Here is a 22,532-nt window from a genome sequence, read left to right on the forward strand (position 1 = left end):
ACTCTATTTTTGCCTCAAACGGTGGTCGACTCACATGAGGTAGAAGTTTAAAACAGTGTAAAATTGCTCCTCCACACACCCGCCGTACGTCACCGTCCCTCTAAGATCGGGTGGCTGCGGTAGTCCGAATCCAAGCAATCCACCAAGTCGGTCTGGCGTTTAGAGAGGCTAATCATTGCACCTTCTTTCCGTTCTGTTCCTCCGCCTTGAGGCGGCGCTGGCTGTACCGGCGGATGAGGGCGCTCGGCAGCAGGGCCATGCAGGCCATGGCCAGCAGCTGGATGAGGCGTTCCCAGGAGAACAAGTCGTCCAGTGACGACACCTCCGACAGCACCACTCCCGTCTGGACGCAGATGAAGTTGTAGGGAAGCAGGCCTGGAAAGGGAAAGGAGACAAAAGTGAGTAGACCACTTGGCAGTGAAACTTGCCAAGGAATATGTAACCAAATATTGACAAATTTTGACCCATAATAAATTCATAAAAGAACCAAACTTCATTAATGTTTTTTGTGACCAACATATACAGTGGGGCAAAAAAAGTATTTAGTCAGCCACCGATTGTGCAAGTTCTCCCACTTAAAATGATGACAGAGGTCTGTAATTTTCATCATAGGTACACTTCAACTGTGAGAGACAGAATGTGAAAAAAAAACTCCAGGAATTTTAAAGAATTTATTTGTAAATTATGGTAGAAAATAAGTATTTGGTCAACCATTCAGAGCTCTCACTGATGGAAGGAGGTTTTGGCTCAAAATCTCACGATACATGGCCCCATTCATTCTTTCCTTAACACGGATCAATCGTCCTGTCCCCTTAGCAGAAAAACAGCCCCAAAGCATGATGTTTCCACCCCCATGCTTCACAGTGTCATGCCTGTTCATCTGGTTTTATGTTTGATCATGTTTTGTTTTGTTTTGTTTTCTGGACTCTAGTCACGCTATGCACTTCCTGGTTTTGTTTGTTTGCATAATAACTCATTAGTTCCCACCTTGTCACGCCCCGTCCCTCAGCTCTCACACCTGTTACTAATTACCACAGCCAGTATTTAAAGTGGAACATTATCAGCAGACCTATGTAAGCATCAATATATACCTTGATGGTGCAGAAAAAAGACCATCTATTTTTTTAACCGATTTCCGAACTCTAAATGGGTGAATTTTGGCGAATTAAACGCCTTTCTGTTTATCGAGCTGGAGGCGATGACGTCAGAATGTGACGTCGCCGAGGTAACACAGCCGCCATTTTCATTTTCACATTACAAACACCGGGTCTCAGCTCTGTTATTTTCCGTTTTTTTGACTATTTTTTGGAACCTTGGAGACATCATGCCTCGACGGTGTGTTGTCGGAGGTTGTAACAACACTAACACGGAAGGATTCAAGTTGCACCACTGGCCCGAAGATGCCAAAGTGTCTGCCGCCAGACCCCCATTGAATGTGCCAGATTGTCTCCACATTTGACCGGCGATGACAGACATGGCACAGAGATGTATGGATAACCTGCAGATGCATTTGCAACTATAGTCAACGAAATCACAAAGGTGAGTTGTGTTGATGTTGACTGCCAGCTAATCGATGCTAACAGGCTACGCTAATCGATGCTAACATGCTATTTACCGGCGGTGCTAAAGCAGACATGGCACAGAGATGTATGGATAACCTGTAGATGCATTTGCAACTATATTACGTTTCCTTCCACCCACATTTAATGCGAAAAAAACACTTACCAATCGACGGATTTAAGTTGCTCCAGTGTCAAAAGATGCGAAAGTCCTGATCGTTTGGTCCGCACATTTTACCGGCGATGCTAACGCAGCTATTCGGCCATGCTATGGCTATGAATTCGCTCAATAGCTTCAGTTTCTTCTTCAATACTTTCATACTCCAACCATTTGTTTCAATACATGCGTAATCTGTTGAATCGCTTAAGTCGCTGAAATCCGAGTTTGAATCCGAGCTAATGTCACTATATCTTGCTGTGGTATTCCCATTGTTTGTTTACATTGGCAGCACTGTATGACGTCACAGGGAAATGGCCAGTGTCTTCGCAGAGAGCGAAAATAAGGCACTTTAAAGCTTTATTTAGGGATATTCCGAGACCGGTAACATTTTGAAAAAAACTTCAAAAAATACAACAAGCCACTGGGAACTGATTTTTATTGTTTTGAACCATTTTCAAATTGTGATAATGGTCCCCTTTAAGGATTTTACTTTCTGTCCATCAGTTTGGGATTTTTGCTTTCTGCCTTATGCCTTCATGCCTGCATTTTTGCGTACAAACCTTCACGCCTTGCCACGCTGTTAACCATTTGGACCATGTAAGATCCTTGTATTTTTTTGCCTCAGTGCAAGTTTTTTGTTTATTGAATATATTTGATAGTATTTTTTGTTTATTCATAGTTCATTCATGCCATCGCGCAAGTGTTTTTGTTTCCTGTTCGTATTTTGTAGCCACGTTTTGTACCTCCTCGTGAGCGCCTTTAGTTTGCTTATTTTTGTATTTAGTGTTTAAATAAATAACCGTGTACTTACACTCTCGTCTGGCTCGTGCCAATCATCCTTTGCATCGAAGAAGCAAAAACAATCCATGTCCAGGTGTGACACACAGTAGGTGTGGTGTTCTTGGGATGCAACTCAGTATTCTTCTTCCTCCAAACACGACAAGTTGAGTTTATACCAAAATGGATACATGGATGATACAGCAGAGGATTGAGAGAATGTCATGTGGTCAGATGAAACCAAAATAGAACTTTTTGGTATAAACTCAACTCGTCGTGTTTGGAGGAAGAAGAATACTGAGTTGCATCCCAAGAACTGTGAAGCATGGGGGTGGAAACATCATGCTTTGGGGCTGTTTTTCTGCTAAGGGGACAGGACGATTGATCCTTGTTAACCCTTGTATTATGTTGGAAAAATGACATTGATTATGTTGCGGGTCGTTTTGACCCGTACTGTGTAAATGCACTCAAAACAGTCAAGAAAACAGGTTAAACCGATAGCAATTTTATTTTAGGTTATATAAACATTTAGAAAAGTGACATACAATACATTTTTTTTTCCCAATTGTATTATGTTAAGGGTCAATTTGACCCATTTCAGTTTTTGTGTTGATCAAAGTACTGGTTATCCTTTATTTTTCTTGATGAAATCTGGTGACTTTTCCTCATCTAGGGTCATGAACTGGAGTGTAAATCTGGACACTTTGTTGTGTCGTGGAATGTTTGTGCAGAGTTTGTATAAAAAGATGATGTTGCGAGTCATTTTGACCCAGGCGCTTTAATGTGGGTAAATAGCTGTTCAGATCCAAAAATAAACATGTCTCCTTGATGTACTTTTTACTTTGATGTACAATTGTTTGTATTTTGATTGTCTCTGAGACCCAGAGCCAGGTGTGTGAAGAGAGGGAACTTTCTCACACTCGTCCTTGACTCCTCAGATGTCATCCTTCTGGAGCTCATTTTTGGTGAGTTTGTCACAGAGATGACATGAGAACAGTGACAAGGACAAGTTTGAGAAAGTTCCCTCTCTTCACACACCTGGCTCTGGGTCTCAGAGGCAATCAAAATACAAACAATTGTACATCAAAGTAAAAAGTACATCAAAGAGACTTGTTTATTTTGGCTATTTAACCGCATTAAAGCGTCTGGGTCGAAATGACCCGCAACATCATCTTTGTATGCAAACTCTGCAAGACATTCCACTACTCAACAAAGTGTCCAGATTTTACACACCAGTTCATGACCCTAGATGAGGGAAAGTCACCAAATTTCAGCAAGAAAAAGAAAGGATAACCAGTACTTTGATCAACACAAAAACTGAAATGGGTCAAATTGACCCCCAACATAATAGAAGGGTTAAGGAAAGAATGAATGGGACCATGTATCGTGAGATTTTGAGCCAAAACCTCCTTCCATCAGTGAGAGCTTTGAATGGTTGACCAAATACTTATTTTCCACCATCATTTACAAATCAATTCTTTAAAGTTCCTACAATGTGAATTCCTGGATTTTTTTTTTCACATTCTGTCTCTCACAGTTGAAGTGTACCTATGATGAAAATTACAGACCTCCGTCATCATTTTAAGTGGGAGAACTTGCACAATCCGTGCTCCGAGGTCCGAAAGCCAGCTCCAGCTCGTGGTGCCCAAGACCAGACTTAAGACCAGGGGAGACAGGTCCTTCTCTGTGGTCGGCCCTAAGCTCTGGAACACTCTGCCCCTCCATGTTCAAACTGCTTCCACAGTGGAGTGTTTTAAGTCTCGTCTTAAGACCCACTTTTATTCTTTGGCTTTTAACACTACGTGAGTTGTGTGGTCCTCTGTTGTCCTCTGTGTTTTTTTATACACTTTGATTTTTATTTTACTGTTTTAATTGATTTTACCCTTTAAAATAGTTTTTAATCATATTTGTTTTTATATTGTTTTCCATCCATCCATTTTCTACCGCTTATTCCCTTTCGGGGTCGCGGGGGGCGCTGGCGCCTATCTCAGCTACAATCGGGCGGAAGGCCGGGTACACCCTGGACAAGTCGCCACCTCATCGCAGGGCCAACACAGATAGACAGACAACATTCACACTCACATTCACACACTAGGGACCAATTTAGTGTTGCCAATCAACCTATCCCCAGGTGCATGTCTTTGGAAGTGGGAGGAAGCCGGAGTACCCGGAGGGAACCCACGCATTCACGGGGAGAACATGCAAACTCCACACAGAAAGATCCCAAGCCTGGATTTGAACCCAGGACTGCAGCAACTTCGTATTGTGAGGCAGACGCACTAACCCCTCTGCCACCGTGAAGCCTTATATTGTTTTTATTGGTTTTATTTTTATTCATTTTTTGTTTTATTCAGTCATTGGTGGAGCATAATATTGTTTTTAACATGGCTGTGCAGCACTTTGGAAACGTTATTGTTGTTTAAATGTGCTATTTAAATAAAGTGGATTGGATTGGATTGACTAAATACTTTTTTGCCCCACTGTATGTGCTCCAATCACTTTTTCACAGAAAATTAAAGAGTTGTAGAAAGATACTCATTTTTTTTTGCTTGTATGGACCGATATTCGATGCGAATATTAGATGGGGACACCCCGAGTAGCGAGTTCCTTTACGATAGCGTCATCGATCGTACTGTTGTGCTTACCGATGAAGACGGAGCAGAAGAAGTATGTCACCGGGATGTTGACAATGGGAGCCGACATATTCAGGAACCAGTTGGGGGTCATGGGAAAGAACCTCAAGAAGAGCAGGAAGAAGAACAAACAGTCCTTGTTGTCCTCCACCTGGCAGGGAAAGAGCAACGTGACCCTGGTAACATGACAGCCTGGTAGGAAAACACGGCAGAATACGTGTCGACTGACCTTCCTCTGGAGCATGGAGACTTTATCGGGGAAGATGTTCACAATGTAGTGTTTCCCAAAGGCTTGAGATAGAAGATAGCATGTGGTGGAACCCACAGTGGTGAGCACACAGGCCAGCAGCAGACCCTCGTGCAGGCCAAATATGGCCCCTGCTAAGATGTTCTAAACAGAGAAAAGGTCTGAATTAGTACCGTGCTTAATAATCAATCATAATCACCTATGTGGGGAAAATGACGTTGTTTTTTCAACAGACCCAAAGTACAGCGTGGTTCACATTACCAGGAAAGTGGATCCAGGGATAGCGAAGGACTGCTTGTAAAGGTAAGCGCTGCAGAAGAGTAAGAGCACGTATCCCGTGTGTTCCGTTTTGTAAAACTGAAGAAGCTCAGCCAGCTCTCGTAGCTCCTCCAAGTCAGATGGGAATTTCAACCTACCGAAACATAAAAGCAGAAATAACGGTCATTTTGGTCGTCTACTTCCTGTGCACGAAGAATTAAAAGCATATCTGGTTACTCCAATTCTCCCGTCCGAAGACAAAACCCAGTAACTCTATTTTGGGCATCTGGCTCTCGGATAAATCTGAGCTGACGCTGCTTAACACAATAAGTAACGAATAATTCCACTTGTAATCAAAGTGTTAAAAATAACGATCAAAATAGAAAACATGCTCATGCATTTGAATCCGTCCGTCCTTTTTCTACCGCACTTGTTCAAGAAGTGATTTATTTATTATGGGTTAGTTTAGGGCTTGCCCTCCTGGGGGTTCTTCAGACCCCCAAGCACCGACATGAGAGCCTTTTTCAGGGTTACAATATTTTTTTTAATTTTTCAATAAGTCTCTCAGTTGGTTTCCAGCAATTGTCTTTTTCTTTCGTTCTCGCTCGCACTCTGGCTCCAGCTCCAACCCCGTCTCTACTCCTGGCTGCTGCTTATAAACAGAGCGACAGGGGATGAGATAACAAGGCCCAGGTGGGCCATCTACGCACCTTTCGCTAATTTCGAGGCTGCTTCGCTGCAGGCCCGCAGGCCACGCCCCCTCCACAGTTAGCTTCAGAATAACAATGTCATTACAAAGAATAAGAGACCTGTTATACTCTAGAAATGTTGGTCTTACTTAAAAATGCACACGTTTAGTTGTGTTCAGTGTTTAAAAATATTTTATGGCTCTTATGGAAATACATTTTAAAATATTTGGATTCTTGGCTCTCGCAGCCAAAAAGGTTCCCGACCCGTGTCCTAGGTGATATGCTTTACATTAGTGTATGCGATATTGTAACTTGTTCCGGAAGGCAGGACCTAGCAACTACCGCATGACCGCGTAGATACAACAGAAAAACCTAGTATCTCAAGGGACCAATCGGAGCTTCTTTGTCAGTCGCCTTATTGTCTTTAATGAGACATTTGCACGAATGGGGGCCGACGGTCAAGCTGATTATGTGATATTATGGCACGAGGGGATATTTGGAAGATTGGCCCAGGACGTTGCAAGCAGCTTCATTAAATGTATTGTTCTCGATTCTTCCCCTCGCATACTCTTTTGGGCAGATAACTGTGGAGGTCAAAATAAAAACTGGACGCTGTGTTTGCCCAATGTGCAAACGCAGAACGGGGCCCGCCCGAGATTGTGATAAAATATCTGGAGAAAGGGCACACGTTCATGAGAGCAGATTCAATCCATGGCTCAATCGGCAAGAAAATGAAAGCTCAAGAAAACTACTACAGCTTTGATGACTTTGTAGAACCTTGTAAGACAGCATCAAGATAGATTGGTTTTCCTTTGTTTTCCCAAAATCAGCTAGAAGTGAGTTACTAGGTTTTGCCTTTGGACGGGAGAATCGTCTTCTAACAAGATGATGCCTTTAAAGGACCTCTATGTTTTCAACAAGCCAAAGTTAAAACAAATGTATACTTAAACATAATCCCTAATAATTTGACATGGTTATCCCTTAAGAGCGGAAAAGAGTATTGTATTGTGCAAAAATGTCGTAAAGTGGCATGAAAAATGTCTAAACAACTTTTTTAACTAGTCAATATCAAAATTTCCACAGGAAGCTAAAGGCACCGTTAAGAAAATGTTCATCCATCCATCTTCTTCCACTTATCCGAGGTCAGGTCGCGGGGGCAGCAGCCTAAGCAGGGAAGCCTATCCTCTCCCCGGCCACTTCGTCCAGCTCTTCCCGAGGCGTTCCCAGGCCAGCCGGGAGACATATTCTTCCCAACGTGTCCTGGGTCTTCCCCGTGGCCTCCTACTGGTCAGACGTGCCCTAAACACCTCCCTAGGGAGGCGTTCGGGTGGCATCCTGACCAGATGCCCGAACCATCTCATCTGGCTCCTCTCATTGTGGAGGAGCAGTGGCTTTACTTTGAGCTCCTCCCGGATGGCAGAGCTTCTAACCCGGCGGAAACTAATTTCGGCCGCTTGTACCCGTGACCTTGTCCAGTAAATTGAGAGCTTTGCCTTCCGGCTCAGCTCCTTTTTCACAACAACGGATCGATACAGCGTCCGCATTACTGAAGACGCCGCACCGATCCGCCTGTCGACCTCACGATCCACTCTTCCCTCACTCGTGAACAAGACTCCAGGGTACTTGAACTCCTCCACTTAGGGCAGGGTCTCCTCCCCAACCCGTAGATGGCACTCCACCCTTTTCCAGGCGAGATTCACAGACTCGGAGGTGCTGATTCTCATCCCAGTCGCTTCACGCTCTGCTGCAAACCGATCCAGTTCAACTTGAGGTTGATATAAAGTAAAACAAAGTTTTATTCCTTTTCTGTCAAAGACAACTTTGTTTTTTATAGTAAAACTGAAATATGCAGTATTTAGATAGATAGATAGATAGTACTTTATTGATTCCTTCAGGAAAGTTCCTTTATTTAGCAATTAAAGCCCTCAAAGATCAATAATGCAGGACACCATTGATTTTAATTATTTAATATTTTTGAGTAATCACAGTGAAAAGTTGAATAAAATCCTACTAAATATATTTGAGATCCGAAAGGTTCCTCACTCATAAAGTGAAACATTTCTATTAGTTGTTTTTTTTAAACTTTTAACACTTAAATTTCAAGATCGACTTCCGATATTTTTTTTTGGTTTTAAGTTTTAACTATTATTTTGTTTGTTTTATGCTCTTTTGTCAAAACTTTGATGTTTTTATATGGCAACCACACAACATATGCAATATTTTTTGCACATAAAACATTTTAAAGTGATAATTTTTAAGTAATAATTCATTATAACATAGATTTTTTTGTCCTTTTTTTTTGAGCAATTAAAAAAATGAAAATAAAGACAAAAAGAACAAAAAAACTGCCTGCATGTCAGCTTTGTGTCAACATTGCCACTTTTTCTCATTAGATTTCACCTCATTCCACTTTTTAGTTTTTTAATTTTTGCACTACTATCAATTTTGCAATTTTTTCAGGCCGGTAAACGATTAGCTACGGGCCGCACTTTGGACACCCCTGCTTTAAAGACCCACTGAAGCCCACTACTACTGACCATAAGTCGGCTGTTACCGTAAACATGAGCGGAGCTTGTGTCGTTCTTCCTGCAGCTGTAACGTTCTTGGCTCCTCCATGGCTTCCCTCAGAGACACTGGCGGTCACCACACCCCTCCGACTTTCAGGTATGACTATATAATCTCACTAAAACACTAGTAACACAATAAGCAGATAAGGGATTTTCCAGAATTATCCTAGTAAATGTGTCTAATAACATCTGAAGGCGGCATGGCGTAGTGGGTAGAGCGGCCGTGCCAGAAACTTGAGGGTTGCAGGTTCACTTCCCACCTATTGAAATCAAAGTCGGTGCCGTTGTGTCCTTGAGGAGGACACTACACCCTTTGCCCCCGGTGCCGCTCACACTGGTGATTGGTGGTGGTTGGAGGGGCCGTAGGCGTAAACTGGCAGCCACGCTTCCGTCAGTCTACCCCAGGGCAGCTGTGGCTGCAGATGTAGCTTACCACCACCAGGTGTGAATGAATGATGGGTTCCCACTTCTCTGTGAGCACTTTGAGTATAAAACAATAGAAAAGCGCAATATAAATCTAATCCATCATTATTATTATTATTGAATCGCTCCCACTGCCCATGTCTTTTTTTTTTTTTCCTAGTCCTTCACTATCAATATCCTTATCCACAAATCTTTCATCCTCGCTCAAATTAATGGGGAAATCGTCGCTTTCTCGGTCCGAATCGCTCTCGCTGCTGGTGGCCATGATTGTAAACAATGTTCAGATGTGAGGAGCTCCAAAACCCGTGACGTCACGCGCACATCGTCTGCTACTTCCGGTACAGGCAAGGCTTTTTTATTAGCGACCAAAAGTTGCAAACTTTATCGTGGATGTTCCGGACTAAATCATTTCAGCAAAAATATGGCAATATCACGAAATGATCAAGTATGACACATAGAATGGACCTGCTATCCCCGTTTAAATAAGAAAATCTCATTTCAGTAGGCATTTAAGAGCATGGCTTCCAACCTGCTGGTCTCCTCGGTCCTCCCAGCGGCCACTTTGGACTCGACATGTTCGGTCGGCGTCCGTGCAGGTCTGGGCGGTGCTGGAGGCAAATACAGAGACAACAAATAAAGGTATAAAGTGGCAGTTATAACCACAGCTAGAAGTCCGACGAGTGAGCGCATATTCTTGCTCGTTTTTGTTTTGTTTTTAAAAAAAGACAGCTAACACCGGAAACGAATAAAAACGTGCCACCGTGACGTCATTTCCGACATGGCGGTTTCTGTGTTTTCATTCGTGTGACTGAGTCACTTTTCGACAGGGTTTGACCTCCAAAGTCCAAACGTCGGTGAGAATTTAATGGGGGAAAAAAATGTAATTTTAAAGTATTTAGCGAAGAATTTTAACGAGATACCAAAAAAAAAAAAAAATTCCCACTCCAAAACAGATAGGGTCGCTACAGCGCTAATAGTTGAACAGCAGTAAAATGAGCGAAGTAATTGTGATGACGTCATGGCAACAAAGTGTGCAAAAGTTGAAGTCGCTACACTCAAAGTTCAAAGTTCACTGCGCGAGAAAAGATGGCTAACTATTCGCATATTTCTGGAGCTGCGGTTGGCTTGATTACGCTTCAAAATCCTCCTGTAAATGCACTAAGGTGAGTTAAGAACTATTCCGTTTTGAACAGGGTGGCTTTTTATCTGAGGATTGCAGTGTTAACCTATGTCTCTAAAGCCAGATGTGGCTTTTTTGATGACTGCATCTGGCTCTCAGATACATCTTAGCTGACATTGCTTAATACTATAAGTCATGAATAATTCCACTGGTAATCACAGTGTTAAAAATAGTGAAGTTAATTTGCAAATCATTTTCAACCCATATTCAGTTAAATATGCTACAAAGACAACATATTTGATGTTCAAACTGATCAACATTTGTTTGTGTGTGCAAATAATCATTAACTTTAGAATTTGATGCCAGCAACACGTGACAAAGAAGTTGGGAAAGGTGGCAATACATACTGATAAAGTTGAGGAAGGCTCTTCAAACACTTATTTGGAACATCCCACAGGTGTGCAGGCTAATTGGGAACAGGTGGGTGCCGTGATTGGGTATAAAAACAGCTTCCCAAAAAAATGCTCAGTCTTTCACAAGAAAGGATGGGGCGAGGTACACCCCTTTGTCCACAACTGTGTGAGCAAATAGTCAAACAGTTTAAGAACAACGTTTCTCAAAGTGCAATTGCAAGAAATTTAGGGATTTCAAAATCTACGCTCCATAATATCATCAAAAGGTTCAGAGATTCTGGAGAAATCACTCCACGTAAGCAGCATGGCCGGAAACCAACATTGAATGACCGTGACCTTCGATCCCTCGGACGGCACTGTATCAAACACCGACATCAATCTCTAAAGGATATCACCACATGGGCTGAGGAACACTTCAGAAAACCACTGTCACTAAATACAGTTCGTCGCTACATCTGTAAGTGCAAGTTAAAGCTCTACTATGCAAAGCGAAAGCCATTTATCAACAACATCCAAAAACGCCGCCGGCTTCTCTGGGCCCGATATCATCCAAGATGGGCTGATGCAAAGTGGAAAAGTGTTCTGTGGTCTGACGAGTCCACATTTCAAATTGTTTTTGGAAATATTCTACATCGACGCAAAGTACAAAAGCCAGCATCTGTGATGGTATGGGGGTGCATTAGTGCCCAAGGCATGGGTAACTTACACATCTGTGAAGGCCCCATTAACGCTGAAAGGTACATACAGGTTTTGGAACAACATATGCTGTCATCTCAGCGTCGTCTTTTTCATGGACGCCCCTGCTTATTTCAGCAAGACAATGCCAAGCCACATTCAGCACCTGTTACAACAGCATGGCTTCGTAAAAAAAAGAGTGCGCTTACTTTCCTGGCCCACCTGCAGTCCAGACCTGTCTCCCATGGAAAATGTGTGGCGCATTATGAAGTGTAAAATCCGACAGCGGAGACCCCGGACTGTTGAATGACTGAAGCTCTACATAAAACAAGAATTGGAAAGCTTCAACATTTAGTTTCCTCAGTTCCCAAACGTTTATTGAGTGTTTTTAAAAGAAAAGGTGATGTAACACAGTGGTGAACATGCCCTTTCCCAACTACTTTGGCACGTGTTGCAGCCATGAAATTTTAAGTTAATTATTTGCACACAAAAAAAAGAGTTTATGAGTTTGAACATCAAATATGTTGTCTTTGTAGCATATTCAACTGAATATGGGTTGGAAATGATTTGCAAATCATTGTATTCTGTTTATATTTACATCTAACACAATTTCCCAACTCATATGGAAACGGGGTTTGTACTAATTTACTTAATTGTCTTCACTGATCCAGGTATGTTGCAAACTTCCTGCATATGTTTACTCAAGTTTTCTTTCTTACAGACTGTAAAAACTTAATCACATCAAAATAAAATGTGCATGTGTGTTGTGCAGCGCTGCAGTACGCCAAGGCATTGTGGACACGGTGAAGAGGGCCCTCGGTGACCCTAAGGTCAAGTCTATTGTCATATGTGGTCAGAATGGAATCTTCTGTGGGGGTACGTGATGTCTATCACATGTTGAGTCACTATTTAAATGAAAAAAAGACTATATGACAATCTTGATGCAGCCAATTCATGACAATATTGGTGTTTCGTTAACATGCAGAGACCCTGTTTATATATATTTTAAATACCAGGAGCAGATATCAGGGAATTTGGGAAGCCCATGCATGGGCCTCCGCTGGTGCCAATGATCCATGCCATAGAAGCTGCAGACAAGCCGGTGGTTGCGGCCATAGAGGGGATCGCTCTGGGCGGAGGCCTGGAGTTGGCGCTTGGCTGTCACTATCGAATAGCACACACCAAGGTTAGTTAAATGTGTCTCCACCAAAGTCTCAGGGCTGGGCGATATGGCTTTTTTTTAAAAAATATCTCGATATTTTTAGGCCATATCGCGATACACGGTATATATCTCCATATTTTGCCTTAGCCTTGAATGAACACTTGACACATATAATCACAGCAGTATGATGATTCTATGTGTCTACATTCAAACATTCTTCTTCATACTGTGTTAATATATGCTACTTTTAAACTTTCATGCAGAGAGGGAAATCACAACTAAAAGTGTATTAATTTAACAGTTATTAAGCAATGGCACAAACATTCATGTCATTTCCAAAACAGAAAGTGCAAGATTGTCAGAGACATTTTAAAACAAGCTATTAGTGCACTTTTTGTGCATGATGTCATTAAGATGACATGTCAAAACAACACTAAATTAAACTGCATTTTTTTGTACAGAACGCCACGACAATAGTTTAAAACAAATAAAGTGCACTTTTGTGCATGATGTCACACAAGATATTTCAATAAGTGTCAAATAAAAATCAATCAATGTTTATTTATATAGCCCCAAATCACAAATGTCTCAAAGGACTGCACAAATCATTACGACTACAACATGCTCGGAAGAACCCACAAAAGGGCAAGGAAAACTCACACCCAGTGGGCAGGGAGAATTCACATCCAGTGGGACGCCAGTGACAATGCTGACTATGAGAAACCTTGGAGAGGACCTCAGATGTGGGCAACCCCCCCTCCTCTAGGGGACCGAAAGCAATGGATGTCGAGCGGGTCTAACATGATACTGTGAAAGTTCAATCCATAATGGATCCAACACAGCCGCGAGAGTTCAGTTCAAAGCGGATCCAAGACAGCAGCGAGAGTCCCGTCCACAGGAAACCATCTCAAGCGGATCAGCAGCGTAGAGATGTCTCCAACCGATACACAGGCGAGCGGTCCATCATGGGTCCCGACGAGCGGTCCATCCTGGGTCTCGACTCTGGACAGCTAGTACTTCATCCATGGTCATCGGACCGGACCCCCTCCACAAGGGGGGGGGGGACATAGGAGAAAGAAAAGAAGCGGCAGATCAACTGGTCTAAAAAGGAGGTCTATTTAAAGGCTAGAGTATACAGATGAGTTTTAAGGTGAGACTTAAATGCTTCTACTGAGGTAGCATCTCCAACTGTTACCGGGAGGGCATTCCAGAGTACTGGAGCCCGAATGAGCTGCATAATAGAAAATCAAATAGTGTTCGTCCTTCGCTATGTGGTAGGTTCCTGCGGACATTTTCTCCTTTTGTTGTTGACTATTTTTTTGATACGGTGTTGATCTGGAAATGTTTGCCTCGGCATTTGGATGGTGTGGCGCCGAATGGAGATGTTGACATGCGGAGTAAGCACTCTTCATTCTCCAGCAGGTGACTTTTTAAACTATAAATAAATAAATGATAAATGGGTTGTACTTGTATAGCGCTTTTCTACCTTCAAGGTACTCAAAGCGCTTTGACACTACTTCCACATTTACCCATTCACACACACATTCACACACTGATGGAGGGAGCTGCCATGCAAGGCGCCAACCAGCACCCATCAGGAGCAAGGGTGAAGTGTCTTGCTCAGGACACAACGGACGTGACGAGGTTGGTACTAGGTGGGATTTGAACCAGGGACCCTCGGGTTGCGCACGGCCACTCTCCCACTGCGCCACGCCGTCCTTTTGTTGTTGACTAGTTTTTTGATACGGTGTTGATCTGGAAATGTTTGCCGCGGCATTTGGATGGTGTGGCGCCGAATGGAGATGTTGACATGCGGAGTAAGCACTCTTCATTCTCCAGCAGGTGACTTTTTAAACGATGCTACATATTAGCAGTAATGCTACTTTTTGTAGCAACGCTTTTGCCCCACACTTGACAAATTACAATTGTCTGTTCGACATATTCCCACTTGAAGCCAAACCACCGCCCCCTGCTGTTTTTCTTGGGAATTAATTCTTCCTTCATTCGCACCTTCTTTCTCTCGTATTACCGCTCGCACGGCTCCGCTAGCACCACGGCTAACGTTACCCATGCTGCTACCTCTCTGCTCCGCGAGGGCGTGTACGTATGTGTGGTATGTAAGAAGGTGCGCTTGCTGTCTGTGAGAAGGAGAGAGAACAAAGAGTGAAAAAAAGCCTGTAGTGTAATGCCCGCAGCTAAAAGCAACTGCGTGAGAACGTATACTCTAATATCACGATATAGTCATTTTCTATATCGCACTTGCGATATATCGATATATCGTCCAGCCCTAATTTGAAGAATTTATCATACTCAGCAGACATATCACTGAAGTCATTTCAATTACAGCCAAACGACAACAAAAGTTGGCCCTTTACACGTATTATAAAAAATTGTGATTAAAAAGATTTGACCAAGTTGTTGCTGTTAATTGGTTTTGGACATGACTGTGATAAATGAATTTTTGCAAAGTATAATTAATTATTAATCAAATAAATTCATAGCCAAAGCATACAAAGCTTGCTTACAACCTTCTAAATACATTTTCTCAACATTATGAAAGCTCTCCACACATGAAATGATACATTTCACTTAGGACAGGGCATGCAAAACAATAACAATACCGAAATAAACTGCAACAATAGTGAAGTGAATTATATTTATATAGTGCTTTTCTCAAAGTGACTCAAAGCGCTTTACATAGTGAAACCCAATATCTAAATTACATTTTTTAAACCAGTGTGGGTGGCACTGGGAGCAGGTGGGTCAAGTGTCTTGCCCAAGGACACAACGGCAGTGACTAGGTTGGCAGAAGCGGGAATTGAACCTGCAACCCTCAAGTTGCTGGCACGGCCACTCTACCAACCGAGCTAAACCGTGCGATACATGGTCACTACTGCCTCGTTTCTCTTATGTTCTTATTTTTACTGGGCGGTATAGCTCGGTTGGTAGAGTGGCCGTGCCAGCAACTTGAGGGTTGCAGGTTCGATTCCCGCTTCCGCCATCCTAGTCATTGCCGTTGTGTCCTTGGGCAAGACACTTTACCCACCTGCTCCCAGTGCCACCCACACTGGTTTAAATGTAACTTAGATATTGGGTTTCACTATGTAAAGCGCTTTGAGTCACTAGAGAAAAGCGCTATATAAATATAATTCACTTCAAAAATTCACTTCTGTTATATTTTTATTCCCATTGTTGCTTTTTATTTTTATTGTAATATTTTCTGTTTTCCTTCAAAACCGCTCTAAAACACCTCCAGGCAACTTCAACCCTTTACTAACACCCTCCTCCATTCACATCCCATCTCCACCGATTATAAATAACCTAATGTAAATAATCGAATGTATTTATAATGTATATACTTGTTCTTATGCTATGTGAACTCACTATGTTCTCTGCTGGCTGTACATATCCTACTAAATAAGACCTACACTGTTTCAATGTCCACATTTCTCTGTTGATGACTGAAGTACTGATATCAACCAAAGCTCCACATCCCACCCCCCGGATCGTAAATAATGTAAATAATTCAATGTATATACTATGATGATTAACTTGTGTGATGACTGTATTATGCTGATAGTATATATTTGTACCATGAATTGATTAATGTGGACCCCGACTTAAACAAGTTGAAAAACTTATTGGGGTGTTACCATTTAGTGGTCAATTGTACGGAATATGTACTGTACTGTGCAATCTACTAATAAAAGTATCAATCAATGCTGCTGGAATTATAATTTTCCTGAAGGAATCAATAAAGTATTATTTATCTTTCTATCTATTTTAGTCACCTTAAATGCCTACTGAAACCCACTACTAGCGACCACGCAGTCTGATAGTTTATATATCAATGATGAAATATTAACATTGCAACACATGCCAATACAGTCGATTTAGTTTACTAAATTGCAATTTTAAATTTCGCGCGGAAATATCATGCTAAAACGTCGCGGTATGATGACGTGTGCGCGTGACGTCACGCATTGTAGAGGACATTCCCAGCTATAAGTCGTCTCTTTTCATCGCATAATTCCACGGTATTCTGGACGTCTTTGTTGCTGAATCTTTTGCAATTTGTTCAATGAATAATGGAGGCGTCAAAGAAGAAAGCTGTAAGTGGGAGGCGCTGTATTGCGGCTGCCTTTAGCAACACAAACAAAGCCAGTGTTTCCTTGTTTACATTCCCGAAAGATGACGGTGAAGCCATGCAGCACAAGTAAGACATGAAATGTTGATGCCAATTAACATTCTGAAACCCACTACTAGCGACCACGCAGTCTGATAGTTTATATATCAATGATGAAATATTAACATTGCAACACATGCCAATACAGTCGATTTAGTTTACTAAATTGCAATTTTAAATTTTGCGCGGAAATATCATGCTAAAACGTCGCGGTATGATGACGTGTGCGCGTGACGTCACGCATTGTAGAGGACATTCCCAGCTATAAGTCGTCTCTTTTCATCGCATAATTCCACGGTATTCTGGACGTCTTTGTTGCTGAATCTTTTGCAATTTGTTCAATGAATAATGGAGGCGTCAAAGAAGAAAGCTGTAAGTGGGAGGCGCTGTATTGCGGCTGCCTTTAGCAACACAAACAAAGCCAGTGTTTCCTTGTTTACATTCCCGAAAGATGACGGTGAAGCCATGCAGCACAAGTAAGACATGAAATGTTGATGCCAATTAACATTCTGAAACCCACTACTAGCGACCACGCAGTCTGATAGTTTATATATCAATGATGAAATATTAACATTGCAACACATGCCAATACAGTCGATTTAGTTTACTAAATTGCAATTTTAAATTTCGCGCGGAAGTATCATGCTAAAACGTCGCGGTATGATGACGTGTGCGCGTGACGTCACGCATTGTAGAGGACATTCCCAGCTATAAGTCGTCTCTTTTCATCGCATAATTCCACGGTATTCTGGACGTCTTTGTTGCTGAATCTTTTGCAATTTGTTCAATGAATAATGGAGGCGTCAAAGAAGAAAGCTGTAAGTGGGAGGCGCTGTATTGCGGCTGCCTTTAGCAACACAAACAAAGCCAGTGTTTCCTTGTTTACATTCCCGAAAGATGACGGTGAAGCCATGCAGCACAAGTAAGACATGAAATGTTGATGCCAATTAACATTCTGAAACCCACTACTAGCGACCACGCAGTCTGATAGTTTATATATCAATGATGAAATATTAACATTGCAACACATGCCAATACAGTCGATTTAGTTTACTAAATTGCAATTTTAAATTTTGCGCGGAAATATCATGCTAAAACGTCGCGGTATGATGACGTGTGCGCGTGACGTCACGCATTGTAGAGGACATTCCCAGCTATAAGTCGTCTCTTTTCATCGCATAATTCCACGGTATTCTGGACGTCTTTGTTGCTGAATCTTTTGCAATTTGTTCAATTAATAATGGAGGCGTCAAAGAAGAAAGCTGTAAGTGGGAGGCGCTGTATTGCGGCCGCCTTTAGCAACACAAACACAGCCGGTGTTTCCTTGTTTACATTCCCGAAAGATGACGGTGAAGCCATGCAGCACAAGTAAGACATGAAATGTTGATGCCAATTAACATTCTGAAACCCACTACTAGCGACCACGCGGTCTGATAGTTTATATATCAATGATGAAATATTAACATTGCAACACATGCCAATACAGTCGATTTAGTTTACTAAATTGCAATTTTAAATTTCGCGCGGAAATATCATGCTAAAACGTCGCGGTATGATGACGTGTGCGCGTGACGTCACGCATTGTAGAGGACATTCCCAGCTATAAGTCGTCTCTTTTCATCGCATAATTCCACGGTATTCTGGACATCTTTGTTGCTGAATCTTTTGCAATTTGTTCAATTAATAATGGAGGCGTCAAAGAAGAAAGCTGTAAGTGGGAGGCGCTGTATTGCGGCTGCCTTTAGCCACACAAACACAGCCAGTGTTTCCTTGTTTACATTCCCGAAAGATGACGGTGAAGGTTTACTATGGAAAAGAGCGGTCAAGTGAACATGGTTCCCTACCATATGTCAACCGGCAGGTTTTGGTGAGAACATTGTGGTATTAAGTCGGCTCCTAGCGTAGACATGAGCGGAGAGCTTGCGTGGTTCCTCCTGCACCTGTCAAAGAGGCAGCTGGGGACTTTCTTGCCTCCTCCCACCGGCCGCCCCCGACCGTCTGATGCTTCCACCGAGGAGTAGGGAAAAAAATAAAATCTCAGCCTGGCCCCAACGGCTGCCTTCGCCTCGTAGAGAAACTTGGCTTCCCTCAGAGACACTGGCGGTCACCACACCCGTGGCCACACCCCTCCGACTTTCAGGTTGTACAGGTACGACCATATAATCTCACTAAAACACTAGTAACTAGAGATGCGCGGTTTGCGGGCTCATCCGCGGAGTCGGTCGGGCGATTGACATGACGAAAACATAGATTTTAATTAGATTCGGGCGGGTGGCGGTTGAACCATCCAGAAATGTTTAATATGCATGGTTCTGTGATCGGTATCCTTTGGCATTCAAAGAGCCATTTAAGACCCGTGTCATTAAGCGAAAAAGGCAATAAGAGACGCTAATATTCTCTTGAATGACTGCCGGCAGTTACCCAGATAATAAATATTAGTGCGTGCTATGAAGACATTGGCTTTGTCGCCTACTACATCATACACGATCTGCTTGTCAGTCCAGCATCATGTTGTGTGAGGCTTCTGCGGCAACACACACACGACTGCAAGGCATGCTGGGTGACACAGAGTACACTAATGGTTGTGATATAAACAATTTTAACACTCTTACTAATATGCGCCACGCTGTGAAGCCACACCAAACAAGAACGGCAAACACATTTCGGGAGTACATCCTCACAGTAACACAACATAAACGCAACACAACAAATACCCATAATCCTTTGTATTCATGACACTTCCTGACTATTTTATACACCCCACTAGCAGCGTCGGTAAGGTGGGCGGGGTTGGGGGCGCGGGGGTGTAAAATATATTCAGGAAGTGTCATGAATACAAAGGATTATGGGTATTTGCTGTGTTGCGTTTATGTTGTGTTACTGTGAGGATGTTCTCCCGAAATGTGTTTGTCAATCTTGTTGGGTGTGGCTTCACAGCGTGGCGCATATTAGTAAGTGTTAAAGTTGTTTATATCACAACCATCAGTGTACTCTGTGTCACCCAGTATGCCTTTCGATCTTGAACGTGTAATTGCGGAATCTGCACACATGTTGCAGGATCGACAATCGGTTTGTACATGTTGTTGAAGGTGTCTAAGGCAATGGCTTCACAGCACGCCCATATTCTTGTCATCAGGATAACGCTATAGGGTAGTCGCGAGAACGTTAGCGGCTCCAATTGTCATAATTACTCTGTGAAACAGGTTTAAATAACTCTGTGAGTGGTGAAGGCGGACAATCTCTGATGTAATTCGGCGGGCGGATACGGTCCTGATTAAATGTTGGTTTGGGTGGATGACAACTTTGGTGATGCGGATGATATAATTGCCTATCCGCGCATCTCTACTAGTAACATAATAAGCAGATAAGGGATTTTCCAAAATTATCCAAGTAAATTTGTCTAATAACATCTGAATCGCTTTGTCTAGTGTTTTTTTTTTCTTAGTCCTTCACTCTCACTTTCCTCATCCACGAATCGTCGCTTTCTCGGTCCGAATCGCTCTCGCTGCTGGTGGCCATGATTGTAAACAATGTTCGGATGTGAGGAGCTCCACAACCCGTGACGTCACGCGCACATCGTCTGCTACTTCCGGTACAGGCAAGGCTTTTTTATTAGCGACCAAAAGTTGCAAACTTTATCGTGGATGTTCTCTACTAAATCCTTTCAGCAAAAATATGGCAATATGGCGAAATGATGAAGTATGACACATAGAATGGACCTGCTATCCCCGTTTAAATAAGAACATCTCATTTCAGTAGGCCTTTAACAATCCTGAACAAATCAGGGGCCACGATACTGAACATTGTGCTGATTGGTTTGGTGTCTTCTAGTGTCTGATACTACTGTGGGGTTTATTTTTAGCCATGCGCTTTAAAGAATGTGCTTTGAAAATTAATTAAAAAAAACATCTGCAGTGTGGTGAAGCCACGTTATTTAGCAAGGTTGTATTTAGTATAGTTTTGTTATTGAGAACACACACTTTTTGTATATTTAATTGATTCAACTCCCTATCTGGGCTCAATTCCAGGCCAAGCTGGGGCTTCCGGAGGTGACCTTGGGTCTGCTGCCAGCTGCAGGGGGCACCCAGCGCTTGCCAAGGCTGACTGGACTACCGGCTGCTTTAGACCTCATCACGACAGGTAACAACCATGGCTTTTCTAGGCAGCACAATGCACTTTAGGATCTAAAACAGGGGTCACCAACGCCCAGGTAGCCCGTAAGGACCAGATGAGTCGCCCGCTGGCCTGTTCTAAAAATAGCTCAAATAGCAGCACTTACCAGTGAGCTGCCTCTATTTTTTTAATTTGATTTATTTACTAGCAAGCTGGTCTCGCTTTGTTTGACATTTTTAATTCTAAGAGAGACAAAACTCAAATAGAATTTGAAAATCCAAGAAAATATTTTAAAGACTTGGTCTTCACTTGTTTAAATAAATTCATTCATTTTTAAATAAATTCATTTATTTTTTTTTTACCCAAGAAGACAATTTTAGAGAAAAATACAACCTTAAAAATGATTTTAGGATTTTTAAACACATATACCTTTTTACCTTTTAAATTCCTTCCTCTTCTTTCCTGACAATTTAAATCAATGTTCAAGTATTTTTATTTATTTATTGTAAAGAATAATAAATACATCCATCCATTTTCTACCGCTTAATCTTTTTTGGGGTCTATCTCAGCTACAATCGGGCGGAAGGCGGTGTACACCCTGGACAAGTCGCCACCTCATCGCAGGGCAATAATAAATACATTTTAATTTAATTCTTCATTTTAGCTTCTGTTTTTTTGACGAAGAATATTTGTGAAATATTTCTTCAAACTTATTATGATTAAAATTCAAAAAAAATATTCTGGCAAATCTAGAAAATTTGTAGAATCAAATTTAAATCCTATTTCAAAGTCTTTTGAATTTCTTTTAACATTTTTGTTCTGGAAAATCTAGAAGAAATAATGATTTGTCTTTGTTAGAAATATAGCTTGGTCCAATTTGTTATATATTCTAACAAAGTGCAGATTGGATTTTAACCTATTTAAAACATGTCATCAAAATTCTAAAATTTATCTTAATCAGGAAAAATTACTAATGATGTTCCATAAATTATTTTTTTAATTTTTTCAAAAAGATTCGAATTACATTTTTAATTCTAAGAGAGCCAAAACTCAAATAGAATTTGAAAATCGAAGAAAATATTTTAAAGACTTGGTCTTCACTTGTTTAAATTCATTTATTTTTTAACTTTGCTTCTTATAACTTTCAGAAAGACAATTTTAGAGAAAAAAATACATCCTTAAAAATTATTTGAGGATTTTTAATCACATATACCTTTTTACCTTTTAAATTCCTTCCTCTTCTTTCCTGACAATTTAAATCAATGTTCAAGTAATTTTTTTTAAATTGTAAAAATTAATAAATACATTTGAATTTAATTCTTCATTTTAGCTTCTGTTTTTTTGACAATATTTGTGAAATATTTCTTCAAATTTTTATGATTAAAATTCAAAAAAATTATTCTGACAAATCTACAAAATCTGTAGAATCAAATTCTTGAATTTCTTTTAACATTTTTGTTCTGGCAAATCTATAAGAAATAAGGATTTGTCTTTGTTAGAAATATAGCTTGGTTAAATTTGTTATATATTCTAACAAAGTGCAGATTGGA

At 41.5% G+C, this 22,532-nt stretch overlaps 2 protein-coding genes across 2 annotated transcripts in view; one reads left to right on the forward strand and one right to left on the reverse strand.

The window, feature by feature from the left end:
* tmem41aa (transmembrane protein 41aa) overlaps window positions 1-10,080 on the reverse strand; it is a 10,519-nt gene extending 439 nt beyond the window's left edge. Inside the window, exons 1-5 of the mRNA XM_061880093.1 lie at window positions 9,843-10,080; window positions 5,638-5,788; window positions 5,359-5,520; window positions 5,142-5,280; window positions 1-375 (exon numbers count right to left, since the gene is read on the reverse strand). The exon at window positions 1-375 is cut by the window's left edge and continues 439 nt beyond it. Coding sequence (XP_061736077.1) covers window positions 173-375; window positions 5,142-5,280; window positions 5,359-5,520; window positions 5,638-5,788; window positions 9,843-10,003 — 816 coding nt within the window. The 5' untranslated portion in view covers window positions 10,004-10,080 and the 3' untranslated portion in view covers window positions 1-172. The remainder of the gene's footprint in view (window positions 376-5,141; window positions 5,281-5,358; window positions 5,521-5,637; window positions 5,789-9,842) is intronic.
* Window positions 10,081-10,119: 39 nt separating this feature from the next.
* Window positions 10,120-22,532, forward strand: part of ehhadh (enoyl-CoA, hydratase/3-hydroxyacyl CoA dehydrogenase) — a 36,690-nt gene continuing 24,277 nt past the window's right edge. Inside the window, exons 1-4 of the mRNA XM_061880092.1 lie at window positions 10,120-10,476; window positions 12,294-12,397; window positions 12,538-12,707; window positions 20,898-21,009. Coding sequence (XP_061736076.1) covers window positions 10,400-10,476; window positions 12,294-12,397; window positions 12,538-12,707; window positions 20,898-21,009 — 463 coding nt within the window. The 5' untranslated portion in view covers window positions 10,120-10,399. The remainder of the gene's footprint in view (window positions 10,477-12,293; window positions 12,398-12,537; window positions 12,708-20,897; window positions 21,010-22,532) is intronic.

This window comes from Nerophis ophidion, linkage group LG19 (genome assembly GCF_033978795.1).
Source record: "Nerophis ophidion isolate RoL-2023_Sa linkage group LG19, RoL_Noph_v1.0, whole genome shotgun sequence".
NCBI classification, from domain to species: Eukaryota; Metazoa; Chordata; class Actinopteri; order Syngnathiformes; family Syngnathidae; genus Nerophis; species Nerophis ophidion.